General features: G+C 41.2%; 1 protein-coding gene across 3 annotated transcripts in view; it reads left to right on the top strand.

The window, feature by feature from the left end:
- The first annotated feature begins 2,265 nt into the window (after window positions 1–2,265).
- Window positions 2,266–26,128, top strand: part of POC5 (POC5 centriolar protein) — a 49,747-nt gene continuing 25,884 nt past the window's right edge. For all 3 annotated transcript variants that reach the window (XM_042454406.1, XM_042454405.1, XM_042454404.1), the window contains exons 1-3: window positions 2,266–2,300; window positions 3,566–3,650; window positions 14,522–14,624. In XM_042454406.1, the coding sequence (XP_042310340.1) occupies window positions 2,275–2,300; window positions 3,566–3,650; window positions 14,522–14,624 (214 nt within the window). In that variant the 5' untranslated portion in view covers window positions 2,266–2,274. The remainder of the gene's footprint in view (window positions 2,301–3,565; window positions 3,651–14,521; window positions 14,625–26,128) is intronic.

Raw genomic sequence — 26,128 nt, 5'->3', positions numbered from 1 at the left:
TTCTTGGCAAGATTTGTTCAGAGGAGGTTGCCATTGCCTTCCTTTGAGGCTGAGAGAGAGCCCTTCTCTTCCTTCACCAGGAAGCCAACTTCTCAAGGACACAGACTGGGTGGTTCTTTAAAAATCCACAACAACCAGGGATTCATCAGTCTACCTAAGACTGTTTAGTCTCAAAGAGCACCAATAACCTCATTACAACATGTTAAAAATTAACTTTAGCTAACCTGTATTGCATATTTGTACATAATGAGATCTTGGAGGTGGGATATAAGTCTAAATGCAAAATCCATGTATCTTTCCTATAGACCTTATACACATGGCCTGAAGGTAATTTTATACAGTACGTAATTTAAGAATAAGTTTGATTATGAAACAGAGGTGTCACTGTCTCAGCCACTCGTGAAATATGGGTTTGGGGTGTTTCTTATTCTGGAATTGTGCTTGAAGGAGACTCAATCTGTATAAACCAGCCTTTAAGAAATAATTCAAAATAAGCGGGAGCTGTTGGTCTGGGAGCTGTTCATTATGTTTGATATAATTTTGAAGCTGTCTTCACACCAACGCAGTACTAAAACACAAGAATGCATAATGTGCGCACTCACACACATGCAGTATATATCACATAGTTGGTGTAATTGCCAAGTCCTGTTATCTTTACTGCTTATGCAATTCAAAATCCTCAGGAATATGTATCTGATTCTGTCAGTCTTAATATACAAACAATATGTGGTTTTAGAACACAGCAGTTCACACATAGTGAAGCTCAGTCTACGTAATCTAATGTTAAATGCCTTCAGGTCACCTGTTGAGATATGACAGCTCCATGGTGGTTTTCTTAGGCAAGAGATAATCAGAGGTGGTTTGCATTCGCCTTCTTCTGAATGTAGCCTACAATACCTGGTATTCACAACCAAATACTAACCAGGCCAGAGCCTACTTAACTTCTGAAATTAGATAAGATCTGTTGCCTCCTAAAAGTAAATGTTTTTATACTGTTGACTCAGGTCCAAAACACGCTGCAGAAATAATCCAGTCTGAGACTGCTTTTACTGCCCTGGTTCAGAGCTAGGAAATTCTGGGAACTGTCGTTTTGTGAGACATTTAGAAAGCTCTTGTGCCAGAATTCCCAGGATCACCTAGCACTGAGCCAATGACAAAACACTAGCTTAATAATAATAATAATAATAATAATAATAATGGTGCGGGGGGAGACTTTAACCCAATAACTGTTCATTTGTTAAAAATGAATAGATAGGCAAGTTACCTCTCCATTTTAATCCTGCATATAAAATACGGGAATTGCTATGCTGAGCTTACTTACAGGCTTCTTGTCAATATATGGGCTGTGTTTTGACCACTTAAAGTTCTGTAATCTGTCCACATTTCACGTACTTGTTGACGTTTGGATTAATTATGGCTTTTCATGTCCTCTGTGTTTCCATCTGTTGTATATTAGCCTTAAGGAGTACCTTACACTGATTAAAATAAAATCTTACATCAAGTGGGAGCTGGGAGGCTGTTGTATTCTGCATGCTCTTCTTACCTGCGTTTGAGTAAGTCATCCCCAAGAGCAGTGAGCTGCTCCATTAGTCTTAATCAAGGTCTGCGGACTCTGCCTCCATGACCTCAAAAGACTCTTTCTGCAGTAATACAATTCAGGTTCCCGGTCTGCAGACTGCATCTGTATTTCTTAAGTGGAGAAGGTTTTTTCCCCAGCACGATGCATATGTTGAGTATGGAATACTGGACCTGTATTAGAATTAACAAGCTAGTTATACGGACCATAGTAAGATTATTCTGCAGTGAAGGCAGCCATGTTTCTAATTAACTTATAAGATAATTGATAGACATTTTGTGGAAGTCTTACTTGTACGCTGCAAATAAGAATGCCGCAAAGACAAGCTTTCAAGACATGGTTCAATTAAGGTACCTTTTTAAAGGTTTTCTCCTCTGGGTTTTTCCCCCCCATGTTTAATTGCTTAATTTTGTACCTTTGATTTCTAGGCCTTAATAGTTATTTATTGAAAACTTATTTTCTTTTGAACAAAAAGACAAAAAACAAATAACCAAACAATGTAAAAAAAAAAGTAATGAAATAGCAAGTGAACATCAGGAATAGCAAAACATCAGTAAAAATACAATTATGCATCGGAAGAAAGACAAGGGAAAAACATATAAACAAAACTGTCAGAATTAAAAATCAGGTGTTTTACAGTTTGAATCCTTAGGATTCCCTCCATTAATTTTTATTTATCTAGAACAGGCCCTGTATGAATGGACAGAGGTCAGCATTTGCTCAGGTTAGCAGCCATTTTGCTATATCTACATATTTCTTTTATTTATGTAGCTTTAAGGATATGTGGGTTAGAGAAATGCTTTTATTTGAAGTATTTTTCTTGAGATTGATTTTGCAAATATTTTTTCTATGCTTGCATTTCTGTGTGCTACTCAATAGTGCAATGCAATTGAAAATAAAGATACAGTTGGCCCTTTTTATACACGGATTTTTTATACACGGATTCAAGCATACCGGTTTGAAAATGTTCCAAAAAAGTATAAATTTACCTTGATGTTCCATTTTTTATTCATTTTGCTATGTCATTATAGTTAATGGGACTTGAGCATACATGGATTTTGTTATACACGGGGGACCTTGGAACCAAATCCCAGCGTATAACAAGGGTCCACTGTAATTGATTTATTTAAAGTATTTAAAAATCACTTGTCTGCTCATGAGATTTGTCAGAGATGTGTAGTTTAAAATGACAACACAATGCTCTGGTTATTTTTCAGATTGCATGAATCTTTTGTCTTTTACAGTAATGCAATGAAATCACAATACATCAAAACAAACTAGTACAATGCTAAGCAGTATAGTTTTTACTACCTGATTAAACCTGGGAGGCTGGAACCTTCTGATCATCCTTTGGAAGAAATTATACAGTAAAATATACTATTTTAACAAATCATAGATTATGATCAATATCTTTGTTCCATTAATGAGAAGTATGGTTATAGACTAGTGTACCTAATGATCACACAAATTTTCACAAGTCAAGGGGTGAAAAATCCCACCTAACACCCCCCCCCCCCCCCCCCCCCCCCGCAATACACAAAAATATGACTCTCATTGTGATCTGGCAATGCTTAGATCTGAAGGACTTGTTGAAGGTTCCTGAAATACAGTATGGACAAAATAAAAGGGAAAAAAGGCTACAGAATATAATTTGTTATCCCTTTTGATTATCTGCAAATTATGCCTATAGTACAGGCAGAATAACTGGTTTACTTTTTGGGGACATGCCTTCACCATACTCATTTGGAAATAAATGGAGAGCAAGGTGATGATCAGCTTCCAAGCTCTGTTATATACAAATATTGAACTGGACAGGAAAGTTTTTGAAGCTTCCAGAATGGCTGCTTTTAATTTGAGCCCATTAATTATTTAAAAGCATGTAGCATTAGAGCCTTGTCTGGCCAGTGGAAAGAAGTGGGCTTTTTGCTCAAAAATAATTTTTAAAAAAATCACCTCTTGGAATTTTTTTATATTAATTCCTTAATGCAGGATGTCATCATCTGAAGAGAAAAGCACAAGTCCTCTTTTGCCTAAAGACTCTGATCGAGGCAGTTCTGTCTCTTCAGAACTACAGGTAGGCCAGTAATAGCGTTTTGCGGGAATTTGTGCAGTGTTTTTCTGAAAGCTCATCTCTTAAGAACTGTTAACTTGTTTATTACTCATTTTTGAATGTTTCAGAATAAAAGGAATATAAAGTTTATATACACACACACTGTACAGTGTGCCTCTGTAAATAAATGCAGCGTGATGAGCTTTTAGAATTGTCAAGTGTCATCTGCTGATCAGATTTTAGTCTTTTGCTGCATGTCGTCTTCTGAAGGTGAACATAGCTCTGATTACACTGAGGAAAGAGTGCAAAGTAGGCTTGCAGCCTTTGCATTCTGCACATGCTTGATCAAAATGTTAAAGCATGCTTTAAGAGTTGCCTGCCCCCTTTCCAGCTTGAGAAAATCAGAATGAGAAATAATGTCGTTTGGGGGTGTATGGTTAAGATGAGGTACTAGAAATCAGAGAATTGCTCTTTTCTCCCTGTGCCAGTGTCAAACTGCCCACTTGGCTTGAGGAGAAAGGTAGATGAGAACCTGGAAGGCCCTTTTGGGTTTGGCTCTGGCCAGGACTGTCCATAACTATTTCCTAAGTTCACATCTGGCTTGCTTTCTGTGAAGAGATAGACTTCTGTGATTGAAGCCCATGACCTCTCTGATTTAGTCCATCCAACTGGCATGTGCTCTCTCTTTCTGCCGCCCTCAACTTTTCCTAGCATTATTGTCTTTTCTAAAGATGCATGCCTTCTCATGATGTGACCAAAGTACGACAACCTCAATTTAGTCATTCTGTCTTCCAGGGAGAGTTCAAGAGATTGAAGCCTGTTTTTTGCTTACTGGCCTTCTGCTCAGTATCCATTTCCTTGTCTTCCTGCCCTGCTGCTCCAGTATCAACAATAATGGAATTGATTAAAGCAGCATCAGTATAGGTTGTGTGTAGAAAGAGGGAAGCATGTCTATGTCTTGTTTGTATTCTTTTGCGTGTATATATGTCCTGTGCAGAGGTTGCAAAACTGACTTTTGGACTCCAACTCTAAAAATTACATAATGGGAGGATTCTGGAAGTTGTACTCCAAAACTAAAACAATTATAATTTAACAAGCTCAGATTCTCTGTGTGTTTTTATTGTATGTATTACATTGCCTGTATGTGTTTGTATGTACCATGGTGACAGAGAGTCCATGGGTATCTGTCCTATATCTTTCTATATTTCCGCAAAAAGCAGCACGTTGGTCTGTGCTTATGTGGGCCAAATCTGTTGACTTTTAGTTAGGTGTACATTGGCTGCTGGTCAGTTTCTGGATACAGTTCAAATTGCTGGTTTGACCTATAAAGTCCTATACTACTTGTGTCTAGGTTATTTGAAGGACTGTATCTTCCTTTATAAGCCTCTTACATCTCTACAGTCATCTGGAGATGTCCTTATCTCTGTCCCACCACCTTCCCAGGTTTGTTTGGTGGGAACAAGCAAGAAGACCTTATCACTTGGCTGATCCCAGACTTTGGAACTCCTTCCTTAGGGAGTCCAGGATACCTTATCCTTTCTCTCCTTCCATCAGCAAGTCAAAACATTTTTATGCTACCAGGTTTTCTAAAATTAGCTGGGATGAGGTTTTAATGTTATACGGTGCCAATTTTAAGGTCTGTATATGGTCTTATAATTAATTTTAATGTTCTAACTTTATAAGCTGTTTAATCACTTTTAAAATAAATATTTATACTTCCTATAGCTTTAAACATCATTGTTTTTAAATACAATGTTAGCTACCTTGAGTCCCATTACTGGGAGAAAGGCAGGATATATGTATTTTTTTAAAAAATCACATGAAATGGAAGGTGTTTTTCTTGCCAGAGGTGCATCTTCCAACTGCAGACAGTTGCCCATGCCAGCCCAGACTGTAACAACAGATGATGATCAAATATTACGTAGCAATAATATTGTTTGGCAGCAGTAGCTTCAAAGGCTATAGTGGCTGACCACTGCTCTTACAGATTCTGAGGTCACTTAAAATGAATTGCTTTCTCCTGCAGCAGTTTCTAGGCGTGTACTGAGCTGTGGTAAAGGGATGATTGTTTGTTATTCTGTCATAAAGTGTTCTAAATAGATCTGATTTTCCCATGGGTGAAGGTGTCATTGATTTTTTTTTCTCTCTAAAAGCTTTAGTGGCTCAGACTTCCCATTTTATTTAATTCATACCCCACCTTTTAATTAAAAAGGTCTGGAAGACAGCTAATAGTAATAAAATGATTGAAAACATAAGTTAAAAAGAAATTTAAAATACAACTAAAACAGAATAACAAGAACCAGAACCAGAATTCAATTAGATTTCTCACAGCAGTAGACCAGTATTCACACAAGAAACCTTTCTGAATAAAAAGACCACTGTGAAGTCAAAGGCTTTCATGACCAGCATCCATAGTTTTTTATGGGCTTTTGGGGCTATGTGGCCATGTTCAAGAAGAGTTTATCCCTCACGTTTCACCAGCATCTCTGGCTGGCATCTTCAGAATGATCAGAAAGCCACACTCTCTGAAGATGCCAGCCACAGATGCTGGCAAAACATCAGGAATAAACTCTCATAGAACATGGCCACATAGCCCGAAAAACCCACAAAAAACTATAAAAAGACCATTGTTTCCCCTAGCCCTTCAGGTCAAAGACATGTAGGATCAGTCACTGAGAAGTAACAAGGATATAATGGAAATATAGAAAACTAAAATCCAGCTAGGAAGCCAGCATTAAAAAAAAAATCTTACTTTCCTGACTTTTTAATGTTTGGCTTTCTGATCTTTTCGTGTTTTAAAATCAGATATCTACCGTCTCTAGGAATCTGATGACAAACTTTTACCAGTTGCTGAACTAAAAGCAACACTTAATATGTTGTATTTAGATTAAATAAAATTAAGGTGTAATTTGGTAATTATCAATTAAATTAAAAGCAATTAAAACCATAACCATTAGAAAGAAGAACTAATATAAACAAAACAACACATGAAATGCCCTTTGCCTTAAGCAGCCAGCCCTTAAAATCCTGCCAAAACAAAAAGTCTATGAAAGGATAGCAAAGAGGGTACAGAATCCTGTGCCTGGGAGAAAGGTGGCATATAAAATTAACAAACAAACAAACCTCACTAGAAAGAGACTTCCAGAGCCTAGGAGTAGCAACCAAGAAGGCTCTCTCCAATGTTTCCACCAGATGTACTTGTAAAGGTGGTGGGTCAGACAGAATGGTTTTCCTGGAAGATCTCAAGATAGGGGTAAGCTCATAACTTCAGTAAAATCAGTGCTGTTTCTTTCTGAGTAAACATGGCTTGTAAGTCTGCCTTCTGCAGTTTTATATATTTTAATGCAGGAAGTCATCCTAAAATTTATTTAGGCACAGTTCTGAACTTTAAGTGAGGCTGTAACAAAATGGTGATAGACTCCAACATGAATCAGAGAACTTCAGCAGAGGCCTGGTTCCATGGCTCATGGTTCTGAGAGGCTAAGTTTGCAAGTACACACGACAGGTCTTTTGCTGTAGCCATATCTCAGTTTGGAAAGTCCTTCCCAAGGAAAATAAGTCTGGACTTCTTCTGGGTTTCGGGCAGGCAATCAAAGCTGCACTATTCTGTCTGGCCCCTAGTTTTTAAGATTAGCACTTAGTATTTTTTTTTTACGTTTCTGTTTAACGAATGTACATTTTATCATATATATAACTTTGATGTCAGAAAAGTGATTGATAAATATTATAAAACGCATGTTCCATCCACTTGGGCTGAACAGTGACACCAACTAGAAACTCCTGGCTAGTGAATGTGCTGATCTCTACGTTAAAAATGATCAGGCATTCTTGAAGGCTTGTCATTTTGAGTGGAGATCTCCATCAGTTCTGAATTATGATTCTCTCTTATACAGCAGGCCCTTTCCTTACACAAGGAATCTGTTCCCGATCCCCCGTGTAAGGGGAAATCGTCATATGCTTGTGGCCCTTTGCAAGCAGTGAGGCACGTGCTCGCAGATTGGGGCATTATTTTAATTGATGCATGGCTTCCACATAAGCTGGAAGCTGCATATAATGCGCCTGCATATGGTGCATGCGCATTGTATCTTTAGATAGAGTACCCCAGGAAGAACATAATAGTTAAGAATAAAGACAGTTCGTTGACACATGATTTCTACAAACACAATTTTGGGGGGGGGAGTAGGTCTGAGATTGGGAGTGTTACCTTGTTCTGAGACTAATGAGCAGATCCTCAAACTATCATATACCTTATATACTAGTGTATAAGTTGACCTCCTGTATAAGTCAAGGACAGGTTTTTCGGCCAACATTATGGATTTTGATGTGACTCATGGATACATCAATAGTAAAACTTAGGAGCATGTTACAAAGGATGTAAAAGATGATGCAAACTTTAAAAAACTTTAAAAATCATGACAGGCATAACTGTTCTTATCTTTAAGGCTTGATGGATGATGAGAAAATTACAGTAAATGGTGCCTATGTGAGATGTGGGGGAGGCGACCAGGCATAGGTGGGACGAAGAAAACATGCACATGTTAAAAAGAATGTAAAGGCAAGAGTTAAGGTACAACATTAACTCATATCAAAAAAAGTAACCTCCTCCTTTTCTGATTAGAGTGGTAAATGCTGAGAGGTTAGTTTCTCCTGGAAAAACCTAAAAGAAGCACCAAGCCCCTGAATTTTTCAGTGCTTCTTGAGAAGAAGCACCAAAGAGTTCCCTTCACTATTTTTCCACCCAGAGATTCAAAAAGGCCAGAAGTGGCACCATGGTGGAGAGAGTAGAAGGGGTTGATGTTTCTTTTAGGTTCTCCTGAGGTGAGCATACTCAGACAAAGGGGAGGGTTCCTTTTTTTAAGTTAAAGTTGAGGTTAAGGTTTATCTTTTGCTTGTAGCTGAGACTGGCTACTGTCTGTCTTTTTTAAAAACAGAAAAGGACAATTTGGGGAACCTGAAGTTGCTGATGGCCACAAAAACAGCCTTGATTGTGTACTTGCAGCCCAGGGCATACACTTTGGCCCACCCTTCGATTCTAAGGGAATATGAATTAAGTGTTGTATAATGCTCTATTGTTTTGGGGGGGGCGGGTGGGAGGTTAAACACTTCACCTTGGAGGAATGGGCTATCTTATCTTCTAAGTACTGATGGTAGCTGACATATTTTAATCATGAATAATGGAACCAGGAATGTACTCTTATCTTCACCAGACGGCATAATCAGTCAAGCCTGTGGCAGCAGTGCCATCTGATTATATGTATTAGCAGTATTCAGGGCTGGAAGCTTCCAAGTCAAAAAGGGTACAGTGAATCTGCTCTGGATGTAATTGCAGACTTAAAAGTAACTCTCCGAGGTGCTGAAGTGTATCCCTTCAAATAGGTTTGGTGCCTTGAATAGTTCCTTTAAGGCTGGAATAAACCTAAGAGCGGATTCACTGAACCCTTGACATGGAAGCCGCAGCCATCCCTAGTGCCAGTGAAAGATGTAGTTATCCTTCTTAGTACAGAGCACATGCTATCTTCCCAGTGGAACCAAGAGAGAGTCTTTTAAAAGACTTGTAAAGGTTTTTAAAAAAGCTTCCCACTGGTTCCATTATAGAGCCTTTTTTTAGCATAACTGATGTGAAGAGAGATAAAAGTTGTGTATGTGAGAGAGAATATGGGTATATATTATATGTCAGTATATATCAAAGTAAATTTAAAAAGTGAGTGGGAGACCCCAGAAGATCAGCTATGAGCAAATGTGACCCCTTGGCTGAGAACAGTTCTCTCCCTCCACTTTTAATTATTACTAGAAAGGATCCAGGGAACAATAGAGTCTCTTCCTCGAGTGGGGCAGTGGTCTCTTATCCAGTAAATTGTTGGAATTTTAATGCTCATAAGTTTTTTTACAAATTATTTTCTGCTTTTAAAAAAAAGTTTTATGTTCTAATCCTATGTATTGAACTACAGTGCCTGTAATCCTTTACCACTGACTGTACTGGACCATGCTAATCTGTGTATCGAGCCAATTTTAATATTCATGCTGCCAAAGCAAACACTCAACGTTTGGGCTAAGATCAAGTGTGCCACCGGCTGTGCTGGGCAGGGCCGATAGGAGTTAAAAGCCAACATTTCTGAAGAACGAAGGGTTCCCCATCTTTGTTGCACAAATTTACTCAGACATATGACCCACTGTATGCCATGGGGCTTGCCCCCTTACTACTTCTAGGAACTTCTTCAGAGCCAGTTTTCAGGAAATTCCAAGGGCAGCTGGGCAAAGGAATCATGCTGGATTTAGGCTAGTATACTGTATGTTAATAATAATAATAATAAATTTATTTTTATACTGCTTTTCCGTCTGTTGTGGGTTGTTCATTTATTTTTGTGTGTGTTAACATTTCTTTAGCTTTACTCTAATTTTTGGAATCAATAGGTCATAATGTTTGCCACAATCAGCTCCTGGTCTTATTCTTGCAAAGAGAATGGAGTTTCTCCTTCTTCTGCTTCCGATTATTTAGTCTATTTGATTTCTATACTGGCTGTCCAGTGACTTTTTAGATTGAACTCAATTGTATACAGATACAGCACTACTTGTACTTGTTCTCTTCTCTTCCTCAGTAGCTATCTGAGTACCTTCTGACCTGGGAAGCTTATCTTGTTTCATTTTGAATTGTCTCACTGTAGAGCTTTCAAGATAAAAGGAATTCAAGAGTGGTTTACTGGTGCCTTTTCTGTGCAATACTAATTCCTTTAGAGTTAGCTATGGTGTCACTGCTGTTGTCTCTCAGAGATGCTTAGCTAGTCACACTGCCCACTAGGGCTACTGCTTAATAGTTTGTTTATTTATTATTTATTTATTTATGGTATTTATACCCCGCCCCTCAGACCTAAAGGCTATCAGAGCAGCTTACAATTATTATTTTTAATTAGACAGTTCCCTGCCCTCAGGCTTACAATCTAAAAGACACGACACAAAAGGAGAAGGGAATGGTGGTGGGAAAGGGGATGAGGTCCAGTGGTTCTTCTCTCCCTCTGAGGCCTGGACTAAGGCAGATGGACTGGAGGGAGGGCTCTTCTAGTTTGGCACATTTCTTTTGGCTTCTCAGCAAAAGCCTCCCTGATGTGGGGGACTGAATAGTAAGAATATTAATAGCAGAGAAATGTTAGCTTTAGAAAACAAACAAAAACATATTAAGCCTTTAATAGGGGTTGGGGATAGGTTGTTAATGACTTCTGATCTGGTTTCTTCATAGTGAATTGCTGTCTCTCCATAGAGCTCCTTCTGCCCTTTTCACAGTTTTGCTTTACTACCAGTTTTACATAGCAGTTTAGTGGTACCGATTCCCTTCTGTGACAGGGGAAAGTCTATAGACCTCTGACCTCCTATCCTCTTCCCAAGGGCCAGTATTTTCCAAGTTCATATGTCAGCAGTTGTTTCCATTTCTCTTAGTCATTGAGCACTGCACAGCTGTAAAATAGCATTGACCATGAGTAATCTGGAAATCATGCCTCATGAGGGAGCTGGGTATATTTTCCCTGGAGAATAGAAGATTAAGTGGTGACATGATATTTATTTAAATATTTAAAGCGTGTTACAGACCGCTGAGAAACAGTGGTCTGGCTCTGCCTCCGCTTGCAGCATCCGAGAACCGCAGCCTTTAAATGGCGCAGCTCCCGGACACTGCAGAGAAGGAGCGCGGAAATCGCGCTCCTTCTCAGGCCCCAGAAGAGGCGCCGTGAGTGCCAAAGGGCGTGCTCACGGCATCACTTCTGGTGCACCACATGCGGACGCAGAGCGTCCGCTACATCAAAATGGCGGTGCCCGTATGAACAGGGCGCCACCATTTTGTACGGACTGAGTCCGTGATAGGGTAAGGGGCGTCTAGAAGAGACGCCCCTTTTTCAAACTGGGACGTCCTCGGGACGTCCCTAATGGCGGTTTGTAACCCGCCTAAATATTTGAAAGGGTGTCATATTAAGGATGGAACAAACTTATTTTCTGCTGCTTCAGACACTAGGATACGGAGCAATGGATTCAAACTTCCAAAAAAAGTCCTCCTAAATGTTAGGAAGAAATTCCTGATGGTAAGAGCTGTTTGACACTGGAACATGCTGCCTCAAAGAGTGGTGGAGTCTCCTTCTTTGGAGGTTTTTAAACAGAGACTGGATGGCTATCTGTCAGGGGTGCTTTGATTGTGTGCTCCTGCATGGCAGAGGACTGGACAGGATGGCCCTTGTGGTCTCTTCCAACTCTGTGATTCTATTATCTCTCCTTAGGGAGAGGAGCAAGGCAACTCTCAGCTATCTACTGCAAATGGGTCTCCAGCTATTTGATTAGAAGCCATTTTGTCTCTGATCTTGGTGCAACCATTGTGATGCAGTGTGTGTTTAAAGCAATTTGGCAATAGAAAATACAGGAGAAATTGCAAGAGTACTGTACTCTCTTGCCTTGTGGTTAAGAGTTATGAATTCATAGATGGCATTTTAAATGATATATTCTGAAGATCACGGATTATACTAATGGATGTACAGTGGACCGTCCACATTCACGGGGCTTAGGGGCACAAGCCCCCCCATGGAAATGGAAAAAACACAAAGCAAAAACACGTTTTTTATACCTGAGAAGACACCTCTCTAGGAATCTCTATGTCCTCCAGTGCAACTCTTTGGTCAACATATGCCAGAGTTTGATCATAGAATTGTGCTGGAAAAGCTACAAGTGCTTAGAGAAGTGTTCTCTTTAGGAATCTCTAGATCAGTGATGGCGAACCTATGGCACGCATGCCAGAGGTGGCACTCATAGCCCTCTCTGTGGGTACACATGCTGTCACCCTAGCATAGAGTTTGCCAGAGTTTTTTACTAGAAAACCAGAGGGATGTGGCACTTTGCAATAAATAGTGGGGTCTGGGTTGCAGTTTAGGCACTCAGCCGCTAAAAGGTTCACCGTCCCTGAACTAGAGATTCCCAGGGCCAGCTCGTCCATATAGGCGACCTAGGCAGTCGCCTATGGCACAAAACTTGAGGGGGAAGGAGGGGGCAAGGTGAGAGAGCCAGGCAGAGAGAGAGAAGAAGAGGTTATCGCATGGGCCCTGGAACAGGACCGTTGCATGCCGAAAAGGGGGCGTTCTGGGAATGTGATGGTCCCCAAAATGCATTTTACTGCACAGAGGAGTGCCGCAGCTGCCACTGGACGTTCCAATCGCGTCCCCGCTCCGTTCCAGGGGGTGCAAGTTGTCCCAAATCACCACCACCCCTGGAATGGAGCGGGGACGCGATTGGAACGCCCACCAGCAGCTGCAGCACTCCTCTGTGCAGTAAAATGTATTTTGGGGACCATCACATTCGCAGAATGCCCCCTTTTCGGCACGCAATGGGCCCGTTCCAGGGCCCGTGCGATGAGACAGAGGGAGGGAAGGAGCGGAGGATGGGGAGACCAGAAGCTAGCAGCAGGGAAAGAGCTGCTTCGAGCAGCAGGTAAAGAGCTGCTTGGAGTAGCTGTAAAAGGTGCCTGACTGGAGGAGATAAGGGCAAAGGCTTTCTGCCTGGTGTTGGTGGTGTGGGCCTTCCAGTCTGCATCCACACTGGAGAGATAACCCGGTTTGGCACCGCTTTAACTCGTTTCTGGCTCAAGGCTATGGAATTCTGGGAGTTGGGCCCACAACATACTCCAACTCCCAGAATGCCATAGCCTTAAGCCAGGATGCTTAAAAGCAGTACCAAACCGGGTGATTTCTCCAGTGTAAATGCAACCTAAGTCTGTCTCTCTCTGGCATGCTCCCCTGCCCCTCCTGGGAGTTGGAGTTTGTTTTTGGCCTGGGCCCTTCTTATTTCTCTTCCTCCTGCTCCTCTGCTTCTTCCTCCCCTCTTCTTCTTCCTCCTTCCTCCCCTCTTCTTTTTTAATCTTCTTTCTCCTATTCCCCTCCTTCTTCCTCCTCCTTCTTTCTCCTCCCCCTTCCTCCTTTTCTTCTTCTGTTGTCAGTGTTGTTGTGTGCCTTCAAATCCTTTCCAACTTATGGCGACCCTATAGAGTTTCCTTGGCAAGTTTCTTCAGGGGGGAGTTGCCTTTACCTTCCCCTGAGAAGCTGAGAGAGTGTGACTTGCCCAAGGTCATCCAGTGGGTTTCCTTGACCAAGCTGGGATTTGAACCCTGGTCTCCCGTTGTCCTAGTCCAATATTCAGGCCACTACACCATGCTAGACCCCCCACTGCACTTAAAGGTACAGTACTCATTATTTATTTATTATTTGTTGTTGTGTACCTTCAAGTTGTTTTCCACTTTATAGAGACCCTAAAGCAAACTTATCCTGGGATTTGCTTGGCAAGATTTGTTCAGAGGAGGTTTGCCATGGCTTTTTGCTGAGAAGGCTGAGAGAGTGTGACTTGCTTGAGGTCACCCAATAGGCTGGGAAGCAAACTCTGGTCTCCAGAGTCCTAGTCCAACACACAAACCACACAAAGCTACATCCTAACATTCTATCCAGAAGAATGTCAAAATGTCCTCCATTTTAAGCATGACTGAGAAACATGAATTTATATTGCTTTTTATTAATGTTTTTGGCTTTTAGTTGGTCATGTCCTCCATTTTTCTTGAACATCCTACAATTTGCCCTCCATTTTGTCCTATGTCATGTCCTACATTTCCCCTACACTTTGAGAGGCTACCCGGGGGTGGGGGGGTGCCAAAATATTTCTCTCCTAGGGTGGCCAAATACCTAGAGCCAGCCCTGGAGATTCCTAGAGAGAACATATTTATCAAATCCATGGAAAATCAAATCTGCAAATATCAAAGCCACCGATGTGGAGAGAGTCTATCCACCAATGCAGGCTGAAACTTTAAACATATAAACTGGATAAATTTCATTTCTTGGTATTCTGGGATGATAACGTTTCATTTCTTTCTGGTTCTTTTATGGTAGGATGAATATGAAGAACTGCTTCGTTATGCTGTAGTTACTCCAAAGTTTCAGCCAAGTGTATTACGACAGTCAAATCACTCAGAGGATCATCAGAAATCTTCAGGTAACTTGTTATAAGAATAGGAAATTTCTCAAGGCATATAGAGGTTAGTTTGGACTTTTTTCAAAAGGGCTTTTCACTAAAATGAGAGATAGTAAAGAGGAAATAGGTTTTCCCGCTGAAAAGAATTAAGATCCACCACATGTCCTTTCAGGAGAAGGATGGGGTATACTGCCTAAACAATATGTTTCATGAATGAACATGTTACAGTATTGATATGTGTGTTGCAAGGACGTAGCCAGGATTTTGGGAAGGGGGGGGGGTCAAGACTAAGTGCCACCATTTTGAGAGGCTAAGAGCCCCCCCAAGACACAAAAAGAGGGTCGAGCGTTTACCCTTGACACCTCGATGGCACCACTTTAACTTCCGTTATGGCTTTGTGCTATGGAATCTTGGGATCTGTAGTTTTGAGGACCTGTTGAGTCATCTGTCAGGTTCCACAACAAACTACAAATCCCAGCATTTCACAACATGAAGCCAAGGGCAGTTAAAGTGGCCAGCTGGATTATTTTTTCAGTGCAGATGCAAACTGAGTCCTTCCTCTGAAGGTGTTTACATCAGATAAATTCAGCTCGATAAAGCAAAGTGCAGCTGCTCAAGCAATGAGCGGCAGCCACTCTGTTCATGCTCAGAGACACTCTGCTCATGCTTTGAGACACTGTATTCCAACATCTGAGCTGAGCTACGAACCCAGGCTGCATCCACACATTTCATTCCCACTTCCAAGAGGGATTTTTAATTTTGAGATACACACACACACACACACACACACCCCTTTTAATTCCAAGATCTATCTATCTGTCTATCTGTCTATCTATCTATCTATCTATCTATCTATCTATCTATCTATCTATCTATCTATTTATCTACCATAATTTTTAATTCCAAGCCTTTCTTTTTATATTAAACAAACCCCTTTAAGAGAATCCTATTTTGGGAGAAAGGCAGGGTATAAAATCAATAAATAAAAAATTGTAGTGCAATAGTCCATCAGTGCATGGCTTACATTATAAGACTTTATACCTTTATACATTTAAAAACTATTAAAATCATAGTAGGCTCAGAGTGCTACAGAATCATGGAATCATAGAGTTGGAAGAGACCCCAAGAATGGCCATCCAGTCCAACCCCATTCTGCCATGCAGGAACTCCCAGTCAAAGCATCCCCAACAAATTATGTAATGGAGGTGTCCATCTGCATTGTAGAAAGATATACTATAGATTAATGCTATGGAAAATCACCACCTTGAGTCTGTATATTGGGAGAAAGGCGGGATATAAGAAAATAACAACAACAACATCTGGATATTGTAGTTTTGTGAGACATTTAGCCTTCTTTGTCAGAGAGCTCTGGTGGCACAAAACATACTACAAATTGCAGGATTTTCCATAGCATTAAAGCAGTGTTGAACTGGATTATTTCTGCAATGTGCAGCCTTATTAAACTGCAGTGTCCATCAGTCTGTGGTGCTGCTGGATGATGGGGCCTGCAGTCTAGCATTGCCTAGAGCAGGGCCATAGGACTCCACAGCCACGATTCATCATCTTAGATTGATTCCATATATTAATTAATTAATCATAAAAACATAGAGTTAGAAGAGACCCCACGAAGGGCTATCCAGTCCAACCCCATTCTGCCATGCAGGAACTCTCCATCAAAGCATCCCCATTGACATGCTGAAAAAGGGCCAGCTAACTGTATTTTATTCTATTTGTCTTTTAAAAAAGAGAAAAAACAAGGCTGGAAGGAAGCCTCTTGCCTTTCTGCATCACAGACCCTCCTCTTTTTTGTTGTTGCAAAAATCCAGAAATGACTGTTTTTGAAAACATGAGTCCATTTTCAGGATAAATGTCCAGAGTAGAGCCTGAGTCTCCTTTCTCTGGACTTCCAAAACCCCAAACTGACCCTGAGAGCATCTGGTCTGACCCCCAACTCAAGGAAACTTGGAAATCCTGAAGGTTTAGATCAATGACTGAATTATTGAATTATACAAGGAATAGTGGTCTCAGGGTTTTGCTGAAGCTCAGTATGTAGCAGCACAACATTATTTTAAAAATATAGTGCATTAAATTACCTTCAGTCTATGTCTATGAGATGCATATGAGACATACATGGATCCCATCTCCCAGTATAATATCCCATTAGACATACTGTATACAAATATAGCAAAATCTGAACAACTCCAAAATCCAAAATACATCTAATCCTCAGCATTTTGGGTAAGGGATTATTATTATTATTATACTATATTGCACATGGATATAACAGCTAAAAGTTAGAAGTCACCTTTTCCTTCTTTTCTTCAGTTCTCCCTGAGGGAGGAAGGGGGGGAGGAGGAGAAGTGGAAGCCGGACTCTGAAGGAAACGAAAGCGAGTCATAGGGACTCCCTCTCCCTCTCTCTCTCTCTCTCTGTCTCTCTCCCCCTCCCTCTCTTCCTCCTCCCTCCTCCCTCTCCCCTCCATTAAAGCCACGGAGAGGGAAAAGAGGAACTTTTGTTTTGTCTTTCCTCTGTTCCCTCGCCGTGGTTTTAATGGAGGGGAGGGGGGAGGAAGGAGCTTGAACGCCCCCAGGGCCTGATAGGGGGGGGTTCCGCCCCCCCCACCCCCCCCCCCCCCCGGCTACGTCCTTGTGTGTTGTCTGTACACAGCTCTACGTAGCCACTGCACAGTGGTCTTGTTTGTCTTAGTATTATCTTTGTACCAGGGTGAATAACCCACATCCTTCTCTGTAGCCTTCAAGGATTCCACGGCTTTTCTCTCAAAGATGGATGCTCTTGAAACAAACCATGGTAGATAGCATGCTAACATAGGAAAGAATGCTCTAGAATATCTTCCATATGCTCTTCCCATGCTATGTTACTACTCTCCATGTTATTCTTGAGAGAAAACACATGGAGAAAAGAAACATAGCACCCAAACAGAAAAGCGAAAATAAACCAGAGCATTCTCACTTAGGAAGTATTGTGGAGGACTGGAGAGCAACTTTGACGCAGCTTCTGGCCTCTTAAGATGCATGTGTCATTTAAACAGCATACCTCCAAAGTGGCACAAAGCAGCTTTATTTTGGCCTGTCTGTTTGGGCCCTAACTTTCTTTCTGCTGTGTGTTTTCTCTCAAGAATAACATGGAGAGTAGTAACATAGCATGGGAAGAGCATATGGAAGATATTCTAGAGCATTCTTTCCTATGTTAGCATGCTATCTACCATGGTTTGTTTCAAGAGCATCCATCTTTGAGAGAAAAACTGTGGAATACAAATAGGCTACAGTGGAAAAGGTTCCTCTGCTTCTCTGAGTTCTGTGGTTATCGTCCTGATAGGGTAAGAAGAATTCCATTTCATTTGATACCAAAAGCTGACATGCATCGCTACAATAACATAAGCTTTATTGATGATAAATAATTCAGCAAGTAGTGTCCAGCTGAGGAAGCATCACAATTTGTTAAGTAACAGGTCCCAGTATCAGCTTGCACTAAGTGGTAGAATTTGGCCCCGAACAACTAATTCTGCCCAGACTGTCCCAAGGCCATGGAACTGCCATGGAGAATGATTCCCCTTGAAAATTATTCATCCTCCCATGAGGTAATTGAAAAATGGTTCCCAGAGGTTATATAGGGCAGAACCAAACAAAGGAAATTGAAGTGCGCACACATGACCAATCTTTCAACCTAATAGTTATGAGACACATACAAGAAAATTCCTAAAAAGAAAGCTTAAGCCTCCAGTTCATTTGCAGCCATAAGTCTACTTCACACTAATTAACCTTTCCATGCCCCTGGATAATGGTGAACATTTGGCCACGATGCTGACAAAGACACTGGAACTCATCTGCCTCGTGGTAGGGACCATATCCAATACTGTTGGGTTTCTGCCTCAAAGAAAATCCATGCTGTAAAGGAGGCTGAACACCCACCTTTCCTAGCAAGGAGAGGAAAGCTTTCTCTGTTCAAGAAGTGGGGACATGAGGTCCTGAAGAAGAACTTACCCTACCTTCTACCACCATGAGGGGGAAGGTAGGGAGTTAGGGAGTTAGAAAAAGAGATGGTGAGTCAATGAATAAGCGAAGGATTTGTGTGAACTTCTAGATCTGGGTCCCTACCCATTGCTGGTTCTGTCTGTTCCTGGGTACTATCCCTTGCTTACATACATGACTTTCATGGACAAAAGATTTACCTGCCTGGCCTACACTGACTGATAGAGGATCTCCATGGATTGAAAGGAGGAAAGAAGGGGATGGGAAGAAAAGAAAAATGGCATCAAACTTTTTTTTTTTTTTTTGCCTGAACTTTTGTGGATACAAACCCACTTCATTGGCTGCAGTAATAATAAATGCTTGGATATAAAGCATATCTACACAGTTGTGGGAGTGGGAAACAATGTAATAGGCTCCACTAAGATGCCCTAAATTTTCAAAGGGCTGCATAATGTGATAAAGGCTTTCCAGATCTTTATAGTGATCATTTAGTGTTGATATGTGTTGATATCTGAAAGCCATAACTCTGTTCTCTCTTATAAGATTCCTTTTGTTATGTGTGCTGCAGTGAGGATGCTTGTATTAATATACGTAATGTACCATGAAGCTGTTGTCTATTTATACCTCCACTAGTGGGGTGGAATTTGTGAATATAATTCAGTTCAGCAGTTTCTTTTTCTAGTCTTCCTTTGTAATTTCATAAGATCATAGAATTGGTAGAGACCATAAGGGCCATCCAGTCCAACCCCCTGCCATGCAGGGACTCTCAATCAAAGCATACCCGACAGATGGCCATTCAGCCTCTGTTTAAAGACTTCCAAGGAGGGAGACTCCACCACTCCCCGAGGAAGTGTGTTCCACTGTCGAAAAGCCCTTACTGTCAGGAAGTTCCTCCTAATGTTGAGGTGGAATCTCTTTTCCTGCAGCTTGTATTCACTGTTCCGAGTCCTGTTTTCTACAGCAGCAGAAAACAAGCTTGCTCCCTCTTCTATGTGACATCCCTTCAAATATTTAAACAGGGCTATCATATCACCTCTTAACTTTCTCGTCTCCAGACTAAATTTCCTTGTTCAAGGTCTGCTACATGTAAATAATTTCCTGTGTGTCCAGGAAGGCTGAAATGTTCTGCAACTGGTTTTTGGCTACTGTCATTTCTAATGTGAGATTAGTATCTATTAGTCCTCTTGCATAGAGACTATCCTGTTTGTCGAGTGTAAAGCGGCTTTGGTGGCATAGAATGGGTATATATCACATAGGAGGAAGAGTGGGTAAATGTAGCTTTGGTGTTGTGGGTGATGTTATTGGTCCCTGTAATTTGCTCCCAGAGTAGATGTGGGAACAGAGCTTGCATCTTTTTTTTTTTCTTTGAAACTCCATATATTGAAATAGGAATGTGTTTCCAGCCTAGCTGAGGATTCCTAGAATTGTCTGAGATCATCAGGTAGAGCATTTGTTAAATCACCAAGACAATGACACTTCTCATAGTTCAAATTAGGATTGCTTTATACTGTATATCACTTGAAATATACTCACTGATCTTCAGCAGAACTTTTTAAAAAAAACAGAAGGTATTTTTCCATTTCCATAACATCTAATCTATAATAAGATTTATTTACAGGAAATTTCACAGCACACATTAGTTTATCAGTTTATCACATACCATATGTACTCTACTATAAGTCGACCTCATGTATAAGCCAAGGGCAGGTTTTGGGGCCAAAATTATGGATTCTGCCATGACCCGTGGATAAGTCAAGGGTAAAACTTGGAGGCTTTTTCAATGTGTCTATGTGTGCATGGCAAGAGGGATTCTAATTGAGGCTTTTTCCTTTAGCTTTCGTTTCATCCTTCACTCCCCAGAGAGTGGCAGCTGGCAGGCAGGCGAGGGGCTCTGTTTGTTTGTTTAACAGCAGTTAATCACCCAGGACTCTTTCTGCTTGTCTCAAAAGAAAAAGAAACTGCTCTCCCCACTCCATGGGGAAATCTGAAAGAAACTGCTGTCACATTACCATACTGGCTCATAAATAAATCAACCTGGGATTTTGGGGTCATTTTTGGGCATAAATTTTTCGACTTATAGATGAGTATATACAGTATTTTTACATATTTCTTTGTCAAAGCAGACAAATTCTGTCAAAATGAAATACACAGTCCTTCATATCAGTTCATTATGTTCCTAGTTTTGTGTGATGTCATCTACAAAGTGATAGATATTTAATTATGTGCTTTAATCATTGTTTTCTAGGTAAAAAAAACTATTTCCTGAGGCTTTTCCAAATCTAATTCTTGCATAATTATCTACAGCTTTGAAAATGTGAAACAGTTTTAATTCATTTTAATGTTGTTAATCTTTGAAGGCCTTCAGAAAGTATGACATGCAGTTTTTATTGCTTTTATTCTAAATAGCAAAGGTTTGTTAACTTGGCAAGCAAAAACAAAACTAGCACCGTTTTAAGTGGAAAGAATTGCATGAAATATAGGAAATGCAGTAACTCTTCATTTGGTTCATGTGTACAATAGTTTAATATTGCAATATACTCTGGCCCTTAGACCATATGTACACAGGTTTGTCTACTGTCACCTTGACACAGCAGTACAATGGCAGTTTTGTGGTCTCTGACTTGAGCTTCTGCTTCATATTTGAGACATAGCTTCAGTGTCATGTAAAAAAGGGTTATTTTTATACAGAAAACAAAAAGCATGCCTTGGGGAAAAGGAAGTGCATAGAAAGGAGCTTTACTATCTCTGTTAATGTTTAAATGCCTAGGAGGTTTGATTTGTGCATAACAAAAAGGGCTTTCTTGGATGCTGCTGTTGGCACTGGAATTCTCCCTGGGTGATAACAACAACAAAACAGTGTTTTAGGTTCATGTGCTCCTTTCACACAGCCTGCAAACATTATGTTCTAGACTGCACCTCCCACTATCATCATGCCAACAAATAACAGCTGGGAAATTCTGGGAGCTGTATTTCCACCACCACCAAAAAAGTCGCATTTTCAAGTTCTGTCCTTTGAACTTAACTGCTATTTATTTCCTAACTTTTCATGTCAAAATAACGCAGCTGGATTGATTGCTGGTACATCTAGGAGTGAACATATTACACCTATATTAGAATCACTCTACTGGCTACCAGTTAGTTTCTAGGCAAAGTACAAACTGTTGGTTAGTATCTTTAAAGCCCCACATGGTAAGCCCAGGTTACCTACAGGATCTCCCCTTCTATATAATCACCCCCATACACTCAGGTCCTCTTGAGACATTTACTTCAGGTGGTCAGAACTAGACTGGCAACTGTCACCCAGAGACCATTTTCATCAGTTGCCCCTAGACTGTGGAATGACCTGCCAGGAGAGATTCGACAGCTAAATATGCTGTTTTAATTTAAAAGTCCTATCTCTTCTGGCAAGTCTACCCAATCAATCTTAAACTATGAATTTTAAATTGGCATATTTTAATTTGGATGATTTTAACGTGTAATGATTGTTTTAATCCTGTGCTTATGTGTTTCAATTTATGTGTTTAATGGTCAGTTCAGATAATGATGCCACGTTGTTCAGCTGTTACTGCAGATCAGCACATGCAAAGAATCTCTTGTGACTCTCATGCTGAATAAGAGACAAACACTTGAGGGTGTAAACTGTTCCTGTTCCAAAAAAATTGGATGATGATACCTCGTTTAAACACCTTTTCAACAGCAGATTATGTACATTGGTAAAACTGCTAGGATTCAAATAACTGCAAGACTCTAGAATTCTAAACAGTTCTGAGAACAGTTGCAAGATGATCCACTACTGGATACTCATATGGCAAATGAAGAGAAAATTCTTTTTACAGTGTAAGCTTTGTTTTATTGTAGTGTTAAGCACCCTAGTGCAGATGACGAAATACTGTTAGAAAGTTGTCAAAAATAAGATCATAGTAGCTTTCCTGCTGTTTAGCTGAGCCTATCTCTTTGATTATTCCAGCTCACCCTTCTTTAGTCAGTGGACATGGACAAGGAGAGATAGCTTCTAGCCTTTGATGAGTGGAAGATACCAAGATAGACCCAAGACAGACCGCCTCAAAAGTGCAGCCTGGTGGCAGCCTGTTTCCCTCCAGAGGGACGCCGCAGCTGCCAAACTGCGCAATGTCCCTCCGGAGTAAAAAGAACCTGGAAAAAAGGGTTCTTTTTCTGTCGCCAGGTTGATGTCAGGAATGTGCCAATGGCACACTCGTGACGTAAGCAACGCGCAGCAACATGCATATGCTGCGCGTCACTTATGTCAAGATGTCAGTGCCCGTGTGGACAGAACAATGCCATGATGCTGCCGCTGTGCCATGTTAGGTTTAGGGACTGTGCGGTTGATGTGCAGTCCCTAACCCTAGTATCAGCGGCAGCACGGCGTTATATATACAGTATTCTGCTTTTTGAATGGGAAAATGACACAAGCTTATAACATCACAGATATATCTCAGTTAAGAAATAGATATATCCCTGGATATTACATTAACAGAAAATTTGATCTCAGAGACAGAAATAACATGGACAGAATAGAGATAGGTTCTTGTACCACTAAAAAAGAGGAGTCCATTATGAAGTCGAAGGCTTTCATGGCCAGCATCCATAGGCTTTTTTGTGGGTTTTTCAGGCTATGTGGCCATGTTCTAGAAGAGTTTCTTCCTGATGTTTCGCAAGCATCTGTGGCTGGCATCTTCAGAGTCCATTATGTTTATCCAAAACTAACAATACAGTATGTACATGTGTAATGAAACAACCAAGTTGACAAGCCTTTTATAAGTTAAAAAGAAAAGAAAAAAAACATTTTGAATCTTCTAGAGGCTATGTGAAAGCTTCCCAAATGCATTCAGAGCTGTCTTTTTCTTTCACTGGACTTCGCTTTTCTTTTGATTTCAGTTTTGATGGCCAAACTTATAAATCTGTGCTTCTTTAACATGCTGGGGTGAGGCAGACTTATTTGGCTTCCCTTTTTTGCTCTGTTTTGCTTTTCACATACTGAGCACATGTTTCACATACTGAGCACAAGGGATTTTGGAGGCAGCTGTTGTTTACCTTGATTGTTATAGGCAAGCACACACAGCCACAATAGAACCAGCTGGCTATCAGTCACTGACTGGCATAAAGTCAGGACTAGATGTGAAGACTGAGGAGGAAAATAATTTCCCTTTAATACAGGACTTCCAAGGGCTGCATGCCGATATGGGAGTAAGGGCATGAAAAGCTTACACATAGAGAGTTTGGGTATCAAAAAGGCTGGAAATAAACAAATTGGTTTTTAAACTGGCTATGAAAGTAAAATTGGGTACTGCTGTCTGTTCAGTTTTACGAAGCTTGAGCTGTCGAAGCAGCTACTATATTAAGGACGGGCAATTTCCATAAATCCAAGTGCTGCTTCCTGCTTCCCCAGGACTTTTGTTGTTGTTGTTGCTAGAATGTAGTGACACAATGGTAAGCAGTGTGACACTTTAAAAGTGCCTTTTTTTGCATTTAAGCAAGATGCATGCTCTGTGAACCTTGTTTAGATGTATACAGTACTACTGCAAGCCCCAACAAAGTTTAAACAAAGCATTGGTGAGCATATTATTTGTTTAAATTTAAAAGGGGGTGCTTTTAAAGAGAAGGTGCTATTTATCAACTGAAAAATGGGCAAGGTGGGGCACATATAGGTTATTCCCTGCTTAGGAAATCCTGATTGTGTTATGTCTCATTAAATGAGTTTTTATCTACTTGATCTTCTCAGATACTCTCCAGCTTTTTACTAGAATGTAAACTTACTGGTGTTAGATCTGTTTCAATATGGTAGGAGAACTCAGTTTAGTAATAGCAAGCTTTGCTTTGAAATAACAGATCTAGGGATAAGTCTTGTAAGCATTTCAGTGCTTTAATACTAACATTTAATTTCCTCTCCAGTGTTATCAGGTTAGTTAATTAAATCTGGAAACTTGTAAGATTGGTGTAATAAATTACTAGGCACTGGTGACTCATCCCCAGTCAGCTGTGCTGCTTCTTTCTAAGATGATGGCCTTCTGGTTTTGAACTGCTATACTTGACTGAATCAGTCTTAAAGCTGACTACCATCTCTGTCCCTGAAGGATGTTGCTAAAATTACACTGTTAGAAGGAGCCTGTGCTTATTCTGTTAGCATATAATGGATGGCATTTATTTTATTTTTAGCCAAATACTGCTCTCAGGTAAATTTCCCATTTAAGAAGTAGGTTTTGGAATATGCATTCTTCTGAAAAATATGTAGCTTGTTCTTGGAGAAAAAAACCCAAAGCCTTTCTACAGCTCCATCTACAGTTGGCCCTCCTTATCCACAGTTTTTTTGTTGATGCAAACATGAGCACGCAGAGTAAACTCGGAAGCTTGTGTGAAGATAAACAACGGCAAGCTGCTGCAGCATGCCAGGAAAACAGGTGCTAGATCAGGGGTCGGCAACCTACGGCCCACGGGCCGGATCCAGCCCGCTGAGGCCTTTCTACCGGCCCCCGCGCAGTCCTGCCGCCGATTGCCGCCGTTTCCGAGCCGCTCCGGGCGCCATTTTATTTTTCAAAATGGCGTCTGAAGTCTCGCGTGACCTTTTCCAGGACGGGAAAGGTCGCGTGAGACTTCACCGCCATTTTGAAAAACAAAATGGTGGCAGAGGAGGAAGAGGAGGGCCGCGCGGCCTGGGGTGGAGGAAGCAAAGAATGAAGACCGGCGCCACCCTCCCCGCCTCCCCGCGGGGCTCTGTGCGGCCCTCCCCGCGGGGCTCCGCAAGGCTCCGCACGGCGCTCCCCGCCTCCCCCGCGGGGCTCCGCATGGCCCCGCACTGCCCACCTCCTCCTCTGTCTCCTCCGTCCTGCCCCCAGGCCGTGTGGCGCATGGAGGAGGGGGAGGAGAAGAAAGAAGAGGAGGAGGAAGAGGAGGGAGGAAGAGCAGGAGGAGGCAGCAGCAGGAGGAAGAGGAGGAAGAGGAGATGGGGGCAGCAGGAGGAGGAAGAGCAGGAGGAGGAAGAGGAGATGGGGCAGCAGGAGGAGGAAGAGGAGGGAGGAAGAGGAGATAGAGGCAGCAGGAGGAGGAAGAGGAGAAGGTGGTGAGTGGCCAGAGGCCACATGGGTTTTTTTGTATTATTTTGCATTCTTTTTAATTGCTAACAAGTCTCCCTGCTTTGACAATGATAGCGTGATGAGGATGATGATATTGATGATGACGATGATGATATAAGCCAGCTTGAGAGGCATGGAGGCACTGTTTCTGAAGCCAAGAGAGTGTCACCTTCCAAAGTGTGTTTTGTGTGCTTTTAATGCTAACAAGTCTCCCTTGCTTTGACAATGATAGTGTGGTGGTGATGATGATGAGTCAGGTTGAGAAGCATGCAACTACTGTTTCAGAAGCTGAGAGAGTGTCACCTTGCAAAGTGTGTTTTATGTGCTTTTAACAAGTCTCCCTTGCTTTGACAATGATAGTGTGGTGATGGTGATGATGAGTCAGCTTGAAAAGCATGCAACTACTGTTTCAGAAGCTGAGAGAGTGTCACCTTGCAAAGTGTGTTTT

Source organism: Sceloporus undulatus, chromosome 2 (assembly GCF_019175285.1).
Source record: "Sceloporus undulatus isolate JIND9_A2432 ecotype Alabama chromosome 2, SceUnd_v1.1, whole genome shotgun sequence".
Taxonomy (NCBI): Eukaryota; Metazoa; Chordata; class Lepidosauria; order Squamata; family Phrynosomatidae; genus Sceloporus; species Sceloporus undulatus.
This window is presented reverse-complemented; position numbering and strand designations above follow the sequence as displayed.